General features: G+C 37.6%; 1 protein-coding gene across 3 annotated transcripts in view; it reads right to left on the bottom strand.

Moving 5' to 3' along the window:
- PHEX (phosphate regulating endopeptidase X-linked) overlaps window positions 1-12,223 on the bottom strand; it is a 564,226-nt gene that overhangs the window by 371,562 nt on the left and 180,441 nt on the right. For all 3 annotated transcript variants that reach the window (XM_053706372.1, XM_053706371.1, XM_053706373.1), the window contains one exon: window positions 1,467-1,583. In XM_053706372.1, coding sequence (XP_053562347.1) covers window positions 1,467-1,583 — 117 coding nt within the window. The remainder of the gene's footprint in view (window positions 1-1,466; window positions 1,584-12,223) is intronic.

The following is a 12,223-nucleotide window of genomic DNA, read 5'->3' on the forward strand; positions in this document are numbered from 1 at the left end:
AGATACATAGCAAGTACCCATATTCTGGTGGTGATATTAAAAAGCATTTGGGTTGATCATCTCTTGGCCAATAGTTGTAAGCTAAATCATCAATTCTATGTTTCTACCATTTGTGTTTCTTTCATCCATGAGTAAGTGCCAGCTAATTATTGCCAGCTAATTATTATTTCTTTTTTTATTGAATTCATTTGTATTAAAGGGACACTCAAGTCAAAATAAACTTTCATGATTCAGATAGAGCATGTAGTTTTAAGACACTTTCCAATTTACTTCCATTATATACACACTTTCTGGGGAACAAAATCCTATTGAGCATGTGCACAAGCTCACAGGGTATACGTATAATAGTTTGTGATTGACTGATGTCTGTCACATGATACAGGGGGCTGGAATATCAGAGAAATAATACATTTGTTAGAAAAAAATCTACTGCTTATTTGAAATCAAGATTAGGTTTTATTGCATTGTCTTTTTATTACGCACATGGTAATAATGCAATTCTACTTCATTGAGTGGTCATTTAACAATTTACATAATACAGTATTAAGACATATAAGGCATGATGTTACTTTAGTACATCAGAATAACATTTGTCAATCCCTTTAGCATAGGCTGACCATATTGCCGTTTTAAAAAGGGACAGGGCTGTTTTCATGGCTGTTTAAAGAAATGGTTTTGTATAAGAACCCTCACATATGTATTTTTCATATGTGTTCCTTCTTAAAGCGGCAATATGGTCAGCCTACTTTAGCAGTTATGTTAAATAATAAATTTAAAGTATGTCAGCACTAGCATTGAACCTAGACAGACAATCTAGTTTAATACACACATCTAGCTGCCACTAATATTGATATACATCTTAATTGGGCAGGAGAAAGACAAATGAAGAAAGACTCATAATAAGGAATCTCCCTCGCCCAGACACCCGTCCCTTCCAAACAAATAATGATACAAGAGATTTAAGGGATACTAAACCCAATTTTGTTACTTTATCATTCAGATAGAGCATGCCATTTTAAGCAACTTTATAATTTACTCCTATTATCAATTTTCCTTCGTTCTCTTGCTATCTTTATTTTAAAAAGCAGAAATGTAAGGTTATGAGCCGGCCCATTTTGGGTTCAGCACCTGGGTAGCACTTGCTGATTGGTGGCTACATTTACCCACCAATCAGCAAGCGCTACCAAGGGCTGAACCAAAAATTGGCAGGCTCTTAAGCTTACATTTATGCTTTTTCAAATAAAGATAGCAAGAGAACGAAAAAAAACTGATAATAGGAGTAAATTAGAAAGTTGCTTAAAATTGCATATTCTATCTCAATCATGAAATACATTTTTTTATTTATTATCCTTTAAGCCTCCTTCTTTCTAGACTTATAAGGAGTTAGAGTTTTCTAGGGTTCCAAAATTATTGAGAATAATTCAATAACCTCAATAGCTAAGTGCCAGATAATTTAGATTACTTACCTGTGCCAGTTTAGTTTCCAGGTCAAGCAATGCTTTCATATCAACTTCAGCTCGTGTCTGGTTTGCTCCAAGAGAAACTGCCGCATCAATCATGAACTGAAGCAGAGCATCTCTATACTGTAAATAAAATATAGTGGAACTGAAACATTGAGACTTGAAATAACATTTAATGAATAATATAAAAAAAATGATAATCCTAATAAAACAAATCTTATATCAGTCATAAAATAGTTTATTGCAAAGCGAAAAATAATTACTAATGATTTCTTCATCTTGGATCCAAATTAAGATTTGCTTTATTGGCCATCTGTCTATATAACTCATGACTTGTTTTGGTTATAAGCACTAAAATCTTAGAGCTGTGCACAGGCGAAAAATTCAGTTCAGACGAATCTTTCAGACCAAATATTCTTAATAATATATGCCGTGCTATTCAGTATTCTTTTCATTTTAAATTAAACAAATGCCTAATATTCGTGGAACATTTACATTCCTTTTTTTTTTAAAACGAATGCAAATGCTCCTTTGCTACAGGTAAAAAAGTTCACCCGTAGCATTATATACTTCTAGCTCGCTGGACAGCCGCGCTAACCTCAACACTTATTCACAGAGCCTCAGGACACACTAAGTGAGCTAAACCTCTTAATAGTGAGGCCCTGGGGCTCTAGTTATCAACGTGTCTACTTACCTGCCATCGCCGGCCCCAATACGCCCGCCTAAGCTCGACTCACATCGCCGCCGCGGACCTGAATACGCTCGCCAAAGGTATCAATAAAGCTGTCCAAAAGCCGCGCACCAAGTTCAATTCGATTGGCTGATCCAATCAGCCAATCAGATTGAGCTCGCATTCTATTGGCTGATCGGAACAGCCAATAGAATGCGAGCTCAATCTGATTGGCTGATTAAATCAGCCAATCAGATTTTTCCTACCTTAATTCCGATTGGCTGATAGAATCCTATCAGCCAATCGGAATTCGAGGGACGCCATCTTGGATGACGTCACTTAAAGGAACCGTCATTCATCAAGAAGTCGTCGGTGGAAGAAGATGGCTCCGCGTCGGCTCGTCTGAAGATGGCTCCGCTCCGCTCCGGATGGATGAAGATTGAAGACGCCGCCTGGATGATGACTTCAATCGGATGGAAGACTTCTTCAGCGCACCTTGGATGATGACTTCAATCGGATGGAAGACTTCTTCAGCGCCCCTTGGATGATGACTTCAATCACATGGAAGACTTCTTCAGCGCCTCTTGGATGATGACTTCGGCCGATGTGGATGTCCTCTTCTGTTCCATCGGTGGTCGGCTGGCTGAAGAAGGCTTAAGGTAGGATGATCTTCAGGGGGGTAGTGTTAGGTTTATTTAAGGGGGTTTGGATTAGAGTAGGGATATGTTGGTGGTGGGTTTTAATGTTGGGGGGTTGTATTTTTATTTTTCAGGCAAAAGAGCTGATTTCTTTGGGGCATGCCCCGCAAAAGGTCCTTTTAAGGGCTGGTAAGGTAATAGAGCTGTTAACTTTTTAATGTAGAATAGGGTAGGGCATTTTTTTATTTTGGGGCTTTGCTATTTTATTAGGGGGCCTAGATTAGGTGTAAGTAGCTTAAAATTGTTGTAATATTTTTAAAATGTTTGTAACTTATTTTTTTTTATTTTTTGTAACTTAGTTTTTTTTTATTTTTTGTACTTTAGTTAGTTTATTTAATTGTAGGTATTTGTAGGTAATTTATTTAATTAATTTAATGATAGTGTAGTGTTAGATTTAATTGTAACTTAGGTTAGGATTTATTTTACAGGTAATTTTGTATTTCTTTTAGCTAGGTAGTTATTAAATAGTTAATAACTATTTAATAACTATTCTAACTAGCTAAAATAAATACAAAGTTACCTGTAAAATAAATATAAATCCTAAAATAGCTACAATGTAATTATTAATTACATTGTATCTATCTTAGGGTTTATTTTACAGGTAAGTATTTAGTTTTAAATAGGAATAATTTATTTAATGATAGTGTAGTGATAGGTGTAATTGTAACTTAGGTTAGTTTTTATTTTACAGGTAAATTTCTCTTTATTTTAACTAGGTAGCTATTAAATAGTTAATAACTATTTAATAGCTATTGTACCTAGTTAAAATAAATTGAAATTTGCCTGTAAAATAAAAATAAATCCTAAAATAGCTACAATATAATTATTATTTATATTGTAGCTATATTAGGGTTTATTTTAAAGGTAAGTATTTAGTTTCAAATAGGAATAATTTAGTTAATAAGACTTATAATATTTAGATGTATTTAATTAATATTTAAGTTAGGGGGTGTTAGGGTTAGACTTAGGTTTAGGGGTTATTAATTTTATTATAGTGGAGGCGGTGTAGGGGGGGCAGGATAGGGGTTAATAAATGTGTTATAGGTGGCGGCGGTGTAGGGGGGGCAGGATAGGGGTTAATAAATGTATTATAGGTGGCAGCGGTGTGGGGGGGCAGGATAGGGGTTAATAAATGTATTATAGGTGGCGGCGGTGTAAGGGGGCAGGATAGGGGTTAATAGGTATTATGTAGGTGGCGGCGGGGTCCGGGAGTGGCGGTTTAGGGGTTAACATATTTATTATAGTTGCGGCGGGGTCCGGGAGCGGCGGTTTAGGGGGGGAATAACTTTATTTAGTTGCGACAGTGTAGGGGGGCGGCGATTAGGGGTTAATATGTATAATGTAGGTTGCGACGGGGTCTGGGAGCGGCGGTTTAGGGGGTAATACATTTATTTAGTTGCGGCGGTGTAGGGGGGGACAGATAAGGGGTGTTCAGACTCGGGGTACATGTTAGGGTGTTAGGTGCAGACGTTACCCATAGGAATCAATGGGATATCGGGCAGCAGTGAACATGAGCTTTTGCTATGGTCAGACTCCCATTGATTCCCTATGGGATCCGCCGCCTCCAGGGCGGCGGTTTGAAAACCAGGTACGCTGGGCTGGAAAAGTGCCGAGCGTACCTGCTAGTTTTTTGATAACTAGCAAAAGTAGTCAGATTGTGCCGAACTTGTGTTCGGAACATCTGGAGTGACGTAAGAATCGATCTGTGTCAGACTGAGTCCGGCGGATCGAAGCTTAGGTCACAAAATTCTACTTTTGCCGGGCAGCAGGGCTTGATAACTTAGGCGAATCAGCCTCGCCACAAATACGCTGTGGAATTCCAGAGTATTTGAGGTTGACGGCTTGAGAACTAGAGGCCCTGGTCTCTGTGAAGAAGGGTCAGAATTAGTGAGACTCCACAGCGAGCTGTAGGTCCAGGGTCACACTAATAGGAGGTTTATCGCACACTAAGCCTCCCATTAGCATGGCCTGGGCCTCTGTGAAGAAGTGTCAGGATTAGTGCGGCTTTCCACTGTGCTAGAGCTAAGTATTTTAACCCCTAAGGTGATTTCAAGGAAACTAATGAATTCTAATGAAATTTGTCAGTATTTGTTAATTTATTTATTTTTATTTTGTGGTGCATTTGTTTGGATATTCGTTTTGTGCAAACAAAAAGAATATCTGTGTTTTGTTTTGCAATCGTAATGAAATGTATCAACATGTCTAGAAATCGTATTTGACTCAGAAGGACATTATTCCTTTAAGAACTGGGTATTAAGCATGTCAAACACAAAAGTTTTAAGTAGGTTATTTATGTGTGATGTGTTATTACCTCCCTGATTGGTTCAGAGTGCCATCTAGCTTTCTGCATATACACTATGGGCTTCATTTATTAATGTTTGGGCAGACAAGTTTCCAATTAGCTAGTGAGCAGAATGATGCCTACATCTATCACTGCAAATGATTGTGCAACTCTGCACCCTGTCTTCATGCAACCAATGACGTGACAACAGATGCTGTTAATCATCACAGTCCAGGGTGATTTTAAATCTGAAACTCAGAGCAAATGGAGAGATTAAGAAACAGCAGCCTTAAGACTGGTGTTTACTAACTATCATGCACTGCAGGAGCTCTAAAGTTGCCCAAGATAAAGACTCAAAACTAGATTAACACTAAAAAAATTAGAGACATGCACAACCACCTTTTTTAAAAAAAGAAAAATGGGATAAACATTTCTAGACTTAAAGTTACATATAACTATGGGTTTTTATCACAATATTGAGCTTGCAGATAACAGTTTTAAGCTTAACCTTGCATTGTCAGTGTGCTTTTCCAGTGGTCACAATCCTAAAATACTTCTGCAGTTAATACCCTGGAATTTTGAAATTCTTACGTCCTGAAAACAATACACAATACTTAGCTGTACTGTTGATATCCTGCACAAACAAAATGTATCCTTTCTTGATAAATTCAGTTATTTCATGATAGCGCGAGGCCATAAGCCATCACATGTGGTTTTATAAGTCAATCCTACAGAAGGAAGTAGAACACCCCATACAACAGATATTTAATAGTTAATACCTTGCCCGTTCCCATGCTTCCTTAGTCATCTGGCCAAGAAAAAGGAGAAAATATGAAATTAGAAATGGAAAAGCAAGGTAAAAAAAAAAGTGCAAACAGTTACTGTCACCAACTGTTATGGCAAAACAAGGGAAGGTCTAGTGGACTCACAATCATGAAAGAAATTATCAGTTAAGAATACATTTTGTTTTCTTCCATAAGATGGTGATAGTTCATGAGCCATCACATGTGGAATCTTATACCCAAACTGTGACATCCCTGAAATATGATGGGAAAAACAGTTAAAGCAGGTAGAAGTAATAAACAGGTATTAAAGTTGACCTAGTAGATGGCTTGCAAATCTGTTCAATTGAAGCTTCATTTCTAAAAGCCCAAGAGGTGGCAACTGATCTAGTAGAATGAGCAGTAATTAGTTCAGTGGGAGACTTCCCCTCGGCTAGGTATGCTACGTGATTTAAAGCTTTTAACCAAGCTGAAAGGTGATTGCAGTATCTTTCTGTACCTTGTGGGGACAGGAAAATGTATAAACAAGGAAGAAGAATTTCTGAATTCTTAAGTGTTTTTAAGATAACATTTCAAGGTCCTTACTACATCCAAGTTATAAAGTAATCTCTGTTTATCATATTTTGGCACTTGACAGATAGATGGACTACAATTTTCTGATTAATGTTTTCAGAAGAAACAACCTTAGGAAGGAGAGTTACTTGTTCCTAAAACTGTTTTATCCTGATGAAAAATCAGTTAAGGAGAATCACAAGATACTGTAGAGCTGAAATCTCAGATACTCTTGTTGCCGAGGAAATGGCAAAGAGAAAGAGAACCTTTCAAGACAACAGTTGAATGTCCAGATCATGCATAGGTTCATGCAGCTGAGCCTTATGAATCCTCAATACAAAATTAAGGAGGGATAGTAAGCCTTATAACGCGTCTTATCCTGGCCAAACCTGAACCAAGTCTTGAATGTCAGGAAGTCTTGAAATCTTCTTGGGATACAAAACTTTAAGAGCAGAAATTTGTCCTTTAAAAGAATTGGCAGAAAAACCCTTTTCCAGACCATCCTGTGAAAAATTGAAGAATTGAATGAATTCTGAAAGAGTGCTAACTGTAATTCTTAGGCTCACATTGGGAAAGGAAACATTCCAGACTTTTTGATAAATCCATCTTGTAAATGGCCTGAATCAAAGTTACTATTATTTGATCTGAAAAACCTCCCTGAGACAAAATCTGGCATGAAATCGCTATGCTGTCAAATTGAGAAATTTTAGAACTTGATGGGTGAAGGGTCCGTGAGAGACAAAGGGGTATATTAATTATAGTGTGAGCGGACATGATACAATGTAGCATATCATGTCTGCTGCAGATCAAAGTGACTATTATTTGATCTGAAAAAACTCCCTGAGACCAAATCAGGCATTAAATCGCTATGCAGTCAAATTGAGAGATTTGAGATCTTGATGGTAGAAGGGTCCATGAGAGACAAAGGGGTATATTTTTTTTTTTAATTTTATTTATTATTTCTTTATTGAAGGTTTTTAGTTTACAACAATAATTTTCAGGAAGGGTGCATATACAATAACATGATGGACTATTTGTCCATTACACTCTATCAATTACATTTCTGCATAAAATTGCTATAAACTTACACTTCAAATGACATACCCTATCCTTACGTTTTAGGTGTCTAGGTCTCTCCTGGTTTCGAATACAGTTACTGTCCATTGGGTCTTAGAGCAGAAGGGAGACATCCAGACACCGCACTTTCTTAGTGAGACATTATCAAATAAACCAATAAACATAACATAAACTACAACTTTCTGCATAGTAAAATTTCTCATACCCACAATGAGTATTTACCCACAGTGGGCATTATAATTTTGACCAAACACAGTGGGGAGGGGGAGACCCTCCTGAATGCTCTATCCTAATAATCTTAATAATCTTGTCGCCTGAGACCCTAGTCATTTAGCTATCTATTTCCTAGCCCGCTCCGATGTAAGACTCCCATAGAAACATCATATCATTATACATTGCTATCCTATTGGTCTTGAAGTAGTAATATCTCTCTAGCATTAGGGTACTCTTAACTTTTTCTTTCCACGTTTCTGTTGAGGGAACCCTATGAGACCTCCATGCTGCTGCTATCAGTTGTTTAGCAGAGTTTAACATGATATGAACGATGTTTTGCCTAATTCTGCATTTAACTTCTTTTATCACATTAAATAGACAAACTTCCGGGGTTAATGGTAAACTACAAGATACTACTTTTTTAATCTCTTCTAGAATGGCCCTCCAGTAAGTATTAACTATTGTACAGGACCACCAAATATGCCCCATGTTGCCCACCTCCGTTTTGCATCTCCAGCATTTTTCATTTGCTGAGGGGAACAGGTATTTCATTCGGTTAGGTGTTAGATACCACCTAAACAGTATTTTGTAGTTTGTCTCTAGAGCATAGGTGGTGTGTGCAGAATGGGCTATACTTCTGAATATGTCTCCCCACCCTTTGGGTTCCAGTGTCCCCAACAATTCCCTCTCCCATCCTTTCACAAATTTATGTGGATTAGGGGATGTGGCTGTGAGCAACATTTTGTACAGACTAGAAATGATCCCTTTTTGAGGAAGGTTTGAAATGCACATTTGTTCAAACAGTGTTGGCAATCTTAGTAGGCTTGTCCTATTTCTATGTGTTGATATGTAGTGGTTAACTTGGTGGTAGCGTATCCATTTGTCAAAGAAACCAATTCCCCTATCTAGTAATTCAGGTCTAGGTAACATTTTCCCACGGTTAGTTATTAATGCTATAGGTGCATATCCTCTTATGCTATTATCTCCCCCAATGTTGTGCATGAGGCCCTCTATAAATTCTGCATTGGCTAGAATTGGTGTCAGTGGGGAATAATTACTCGTTATGCCCTTATAGCCATCTCTGATGTATTTCCAGTCTGTTAAAGTGTTCATTACCGTAGCTGTGTAATTGGATTGGGTTTTGGATAGTGATTTTGGTAACCAACATAACCCCCCTAATTGAGGTATTCCTGAGATGTCATGTTCTATTTGAATCCAATGCTTTGCGTCAATATTACTGTGTCTACACCATTCCAGAATTCGTTGCAATGATATGGCTTGTTTATATAATAAAATATTGGGAACTCCAAGTCCCCCCATGTCTTTATGAGCATACATGGAAGGTTTGTTAACCCGCGACGGTTTTTTCTTCCAGATGAAATTGTGTAGTGCCCTTTGTATCTTTTGTATGTAAATGGAGGTGTGTGGAAGGGGTAGGGTTTGTAATATGTACAAGATCTTTGGCAGTAGTACCATTTTGACCGTATTTACTCTACCTATCCAAGATATGTTTTTCGCCATCCAGGACCAGGTTTGATTATAGATAGTTTTAAATAGCTTGGAATAGTTGATTGTGCAAATTGACTCTAAACTATTAGACATGTATATCCCTAAGTATTTAATGGATTTTAACTGTATCGCATATGAGCATTTATTTTGTATATGGTTTATGTCAGTGGGAGTTATATGTAGTGGTAGAAGTTCCGACTTGTTTGTATTTATCAAAAAATTTGACACCTCGCCGTATTCGTGTAGAGCATGTTGTACCGCGGAGAGAGACCCTAAGGGATTTGACAGAGACATCAGGACATCGTCTGCGAACATGGAAAGTTTATATTCTCGGTGATTTATTATTATGCCCTTTATGTTTTCGTTTGACCTTATTTTGCATGCTAATACTTCTAATGATAATATAAACAAAAGTGGGGACAAAGGGCATCCCTGGCGAGTGCCATTACGAATTTCAAATTGTTCTGAGAGTATTCCATTTATTCTAATTTGAGCTGTGGGGAATGAGTACAAGGCCATTATTTTGTGTATAAATGGGGTTGGGAAATTAAATTTAGCTAGGGTAGTTTCTAGAAAGGTCCAGTCCAGCCTATCGAATGCTTTCTCAGCGTCTGTGGATAAAAAAACTGAAGGTATTTTGTTTTTATTTATATATTCCAAGATATTAAGTAGTTTTACTGTATTGTCCCTTGCCTCTCTCCGCGGCACAAACCCCACCTGATCTTGTGATATCAAGGATGGAAGAAGGCTATTGAGTCTAGCAGCCAAGACCTTGGCGAGTATTTTTAAATCTATGTTTAATAGGGATATGGGTCGAAAATTCGCCGGTATATCTGATTTTTTACCTGGTTTAGGTAGGACTGTTATGTACGCTTGCAACATGGAATCCGGCAAAATGCCTCCGTTATCTATCTGACTAAAGGTGTTTAATAAATGGGGGACTAAGAGATGGGAGTATATTTTATAATAGGAACCAGAAAATCCATCTGGCCCAGGCGCCTTTTCTGGCTTCAATGTTCTAATGGCGACACTGATCTCTTTGGGGCTTATTGGGGCCTGTAGCATCTCACCGTCTTTGTCAGAGACTGTCGGAACCTGTATGTTATTAAGATACCTAACGCACCTATCTTTATGATCTGAAGTTGACCTGTTAGGGAACAAATTATATAATGAGTGGTAATATTTTTTGAAGACTTCTGCTATCTGCTTGGAGTCTTCCACCTTCTCACCTCTAGCATTGTTGATTGAGTGTATATATGTTTTCGCTTGCTTATTTTTAAGTGTTCGTGCCAGCCAGCGACCTGGTTTACCCGCCTCACAATAAAATTTTTGTTTAAGTTTAAATGCTGTCGTTTGAGCTTTTATATGTAGGTGAGACATCATTTTAGCTCTATAGAAATGCAATTGGTGAAGTACATCTTTATTTTGTGGCTGAAGTTTGTGTAGATAATCTAGATACGTGATTTCCCTGGATATGTGTTGGTATTCCTCTCTCTGCTGTTTTATTTTATTAGCTCTAATTTTGATCAATATTCCTCTTATGTAGCTCTTGTGAGCTTCCCATACCGTTGATGGCATCATATCTTCTTGGGGGTCATTATGGAAAAAATCCCGGATCTCTGACTCTACGGTCTTGTTCACTACAGGGTCTAGTAATAGAGACTCGTCAAGTCTCCAATTAAAGTCTCTTACAGGGGCTGAAGGCCAACTAATGGAGCACTTGACCATGGAATGGTCAGACCATGCTGTGTGTGTGATGATCGAGGAATTTGCATAAGATAATGTTAGGTGGTCTAAGAAAATATAATCAATCCTAGAATAAGATTTGTTCGGATTTGAAAAGAAAGTATAGTCTCTCCTATCCGAATTGGAGACCCTCCATGTATCATGCAACCCCAGGATTCTGGTAAGGTTCCATATAGATTTGAGTGAATTTTTTTGTACATGTATGTTTGAGTTCGAGCTGTCCAATTTAGGGTTTATAGGTACATTAAAATCTCCCAGAACTATTAGCTGGCCTTTTTGTATGTCTTGTATTTGCGGTAGCAGAGATTTAAAAAAAACTGCCTGCTTGTGATTAGGGGCGTAAATATTGACAAGCGTTACTAATTTGTTATAGAGTATTCCGCTAACAGCTAGAAATCTACCTTCAGTGTCCTTTTTCTGCTCTAACATTTTGAAGGGGATTGAATTACGAATAAGAATGCTTACCCCATTAATTTTTTTTTTGTTGTGTGCACTATGATAATGTTGTGCAAAACTATTATGTAGGTATTTGGGAATGGAATTTCTCCTAAAATGGGTCTCTTGAATACCAATGATATCCCCTCCTTTTTGTGACAAATCTCTAAGGGCTAAAGATCTTTTGTGTGGAGTGTTAAATCCTTTCACATTTTGTGAGATAAAATTAATACAGGTGTCTGTCATATCCTTACCTTCACAATTCTCATACTATGCCTGTGGATCTCCCCACCCCACTGCTTGGTGTTACTTTCTTGCAGAACAATTCCTGAAAACACTCTAACAAAAGAAACAAACAAAAAAAAAACACTGGAAACAACATTGTTAACATAATCAACATAAAAACAACAACTTTTTTCTGTAAGAATAATAGAGGGAATTGGCTAGGAAATCCCTAATGGAGATCCACCAGCCTTCTAAGTACAGATATCACTAAAACATTCTCTGTGACCTATGTTTACTTCAAATATGCCATACTTTGAGCAGTTAATCAAGATTCGATCTGTCCAAATAGCATTGTCTCTTTTGATTTAACTATTTAGTGTTCTTACCCATTCCTGTTACCAAGTTCTCAAAGGATACAGAGCTGGTGAGTAGATCATTCAGCCTAACTGGGCCCTAAAGTCCAATGATGACGGTGTCTTTGATCTTTTGCTTCGAACCGTCTGCCATTCTGTGCGTTGCTGTAGTGGGGGAGTATGTGGATTCTTGTTAATCGGTGAGTCTTGCCTTTTGCTTGT

The sequence above is a fragment of the Bombina bombina genome, chromosome 3, assembly GCF_027579735.1.
Source record: "Bombina bombina isolate aBomBom1 chromosome 3, aBomBom1.pri, whole genome shotgun sequence".
In the NCBI taxonomy this organism is placed as follows: domain Eukaryota; kingdom Metazoa; phylum Chordata; class Amphibia; order Anura; family Bombinatoridae; genus Bombina; species Bombina bombina.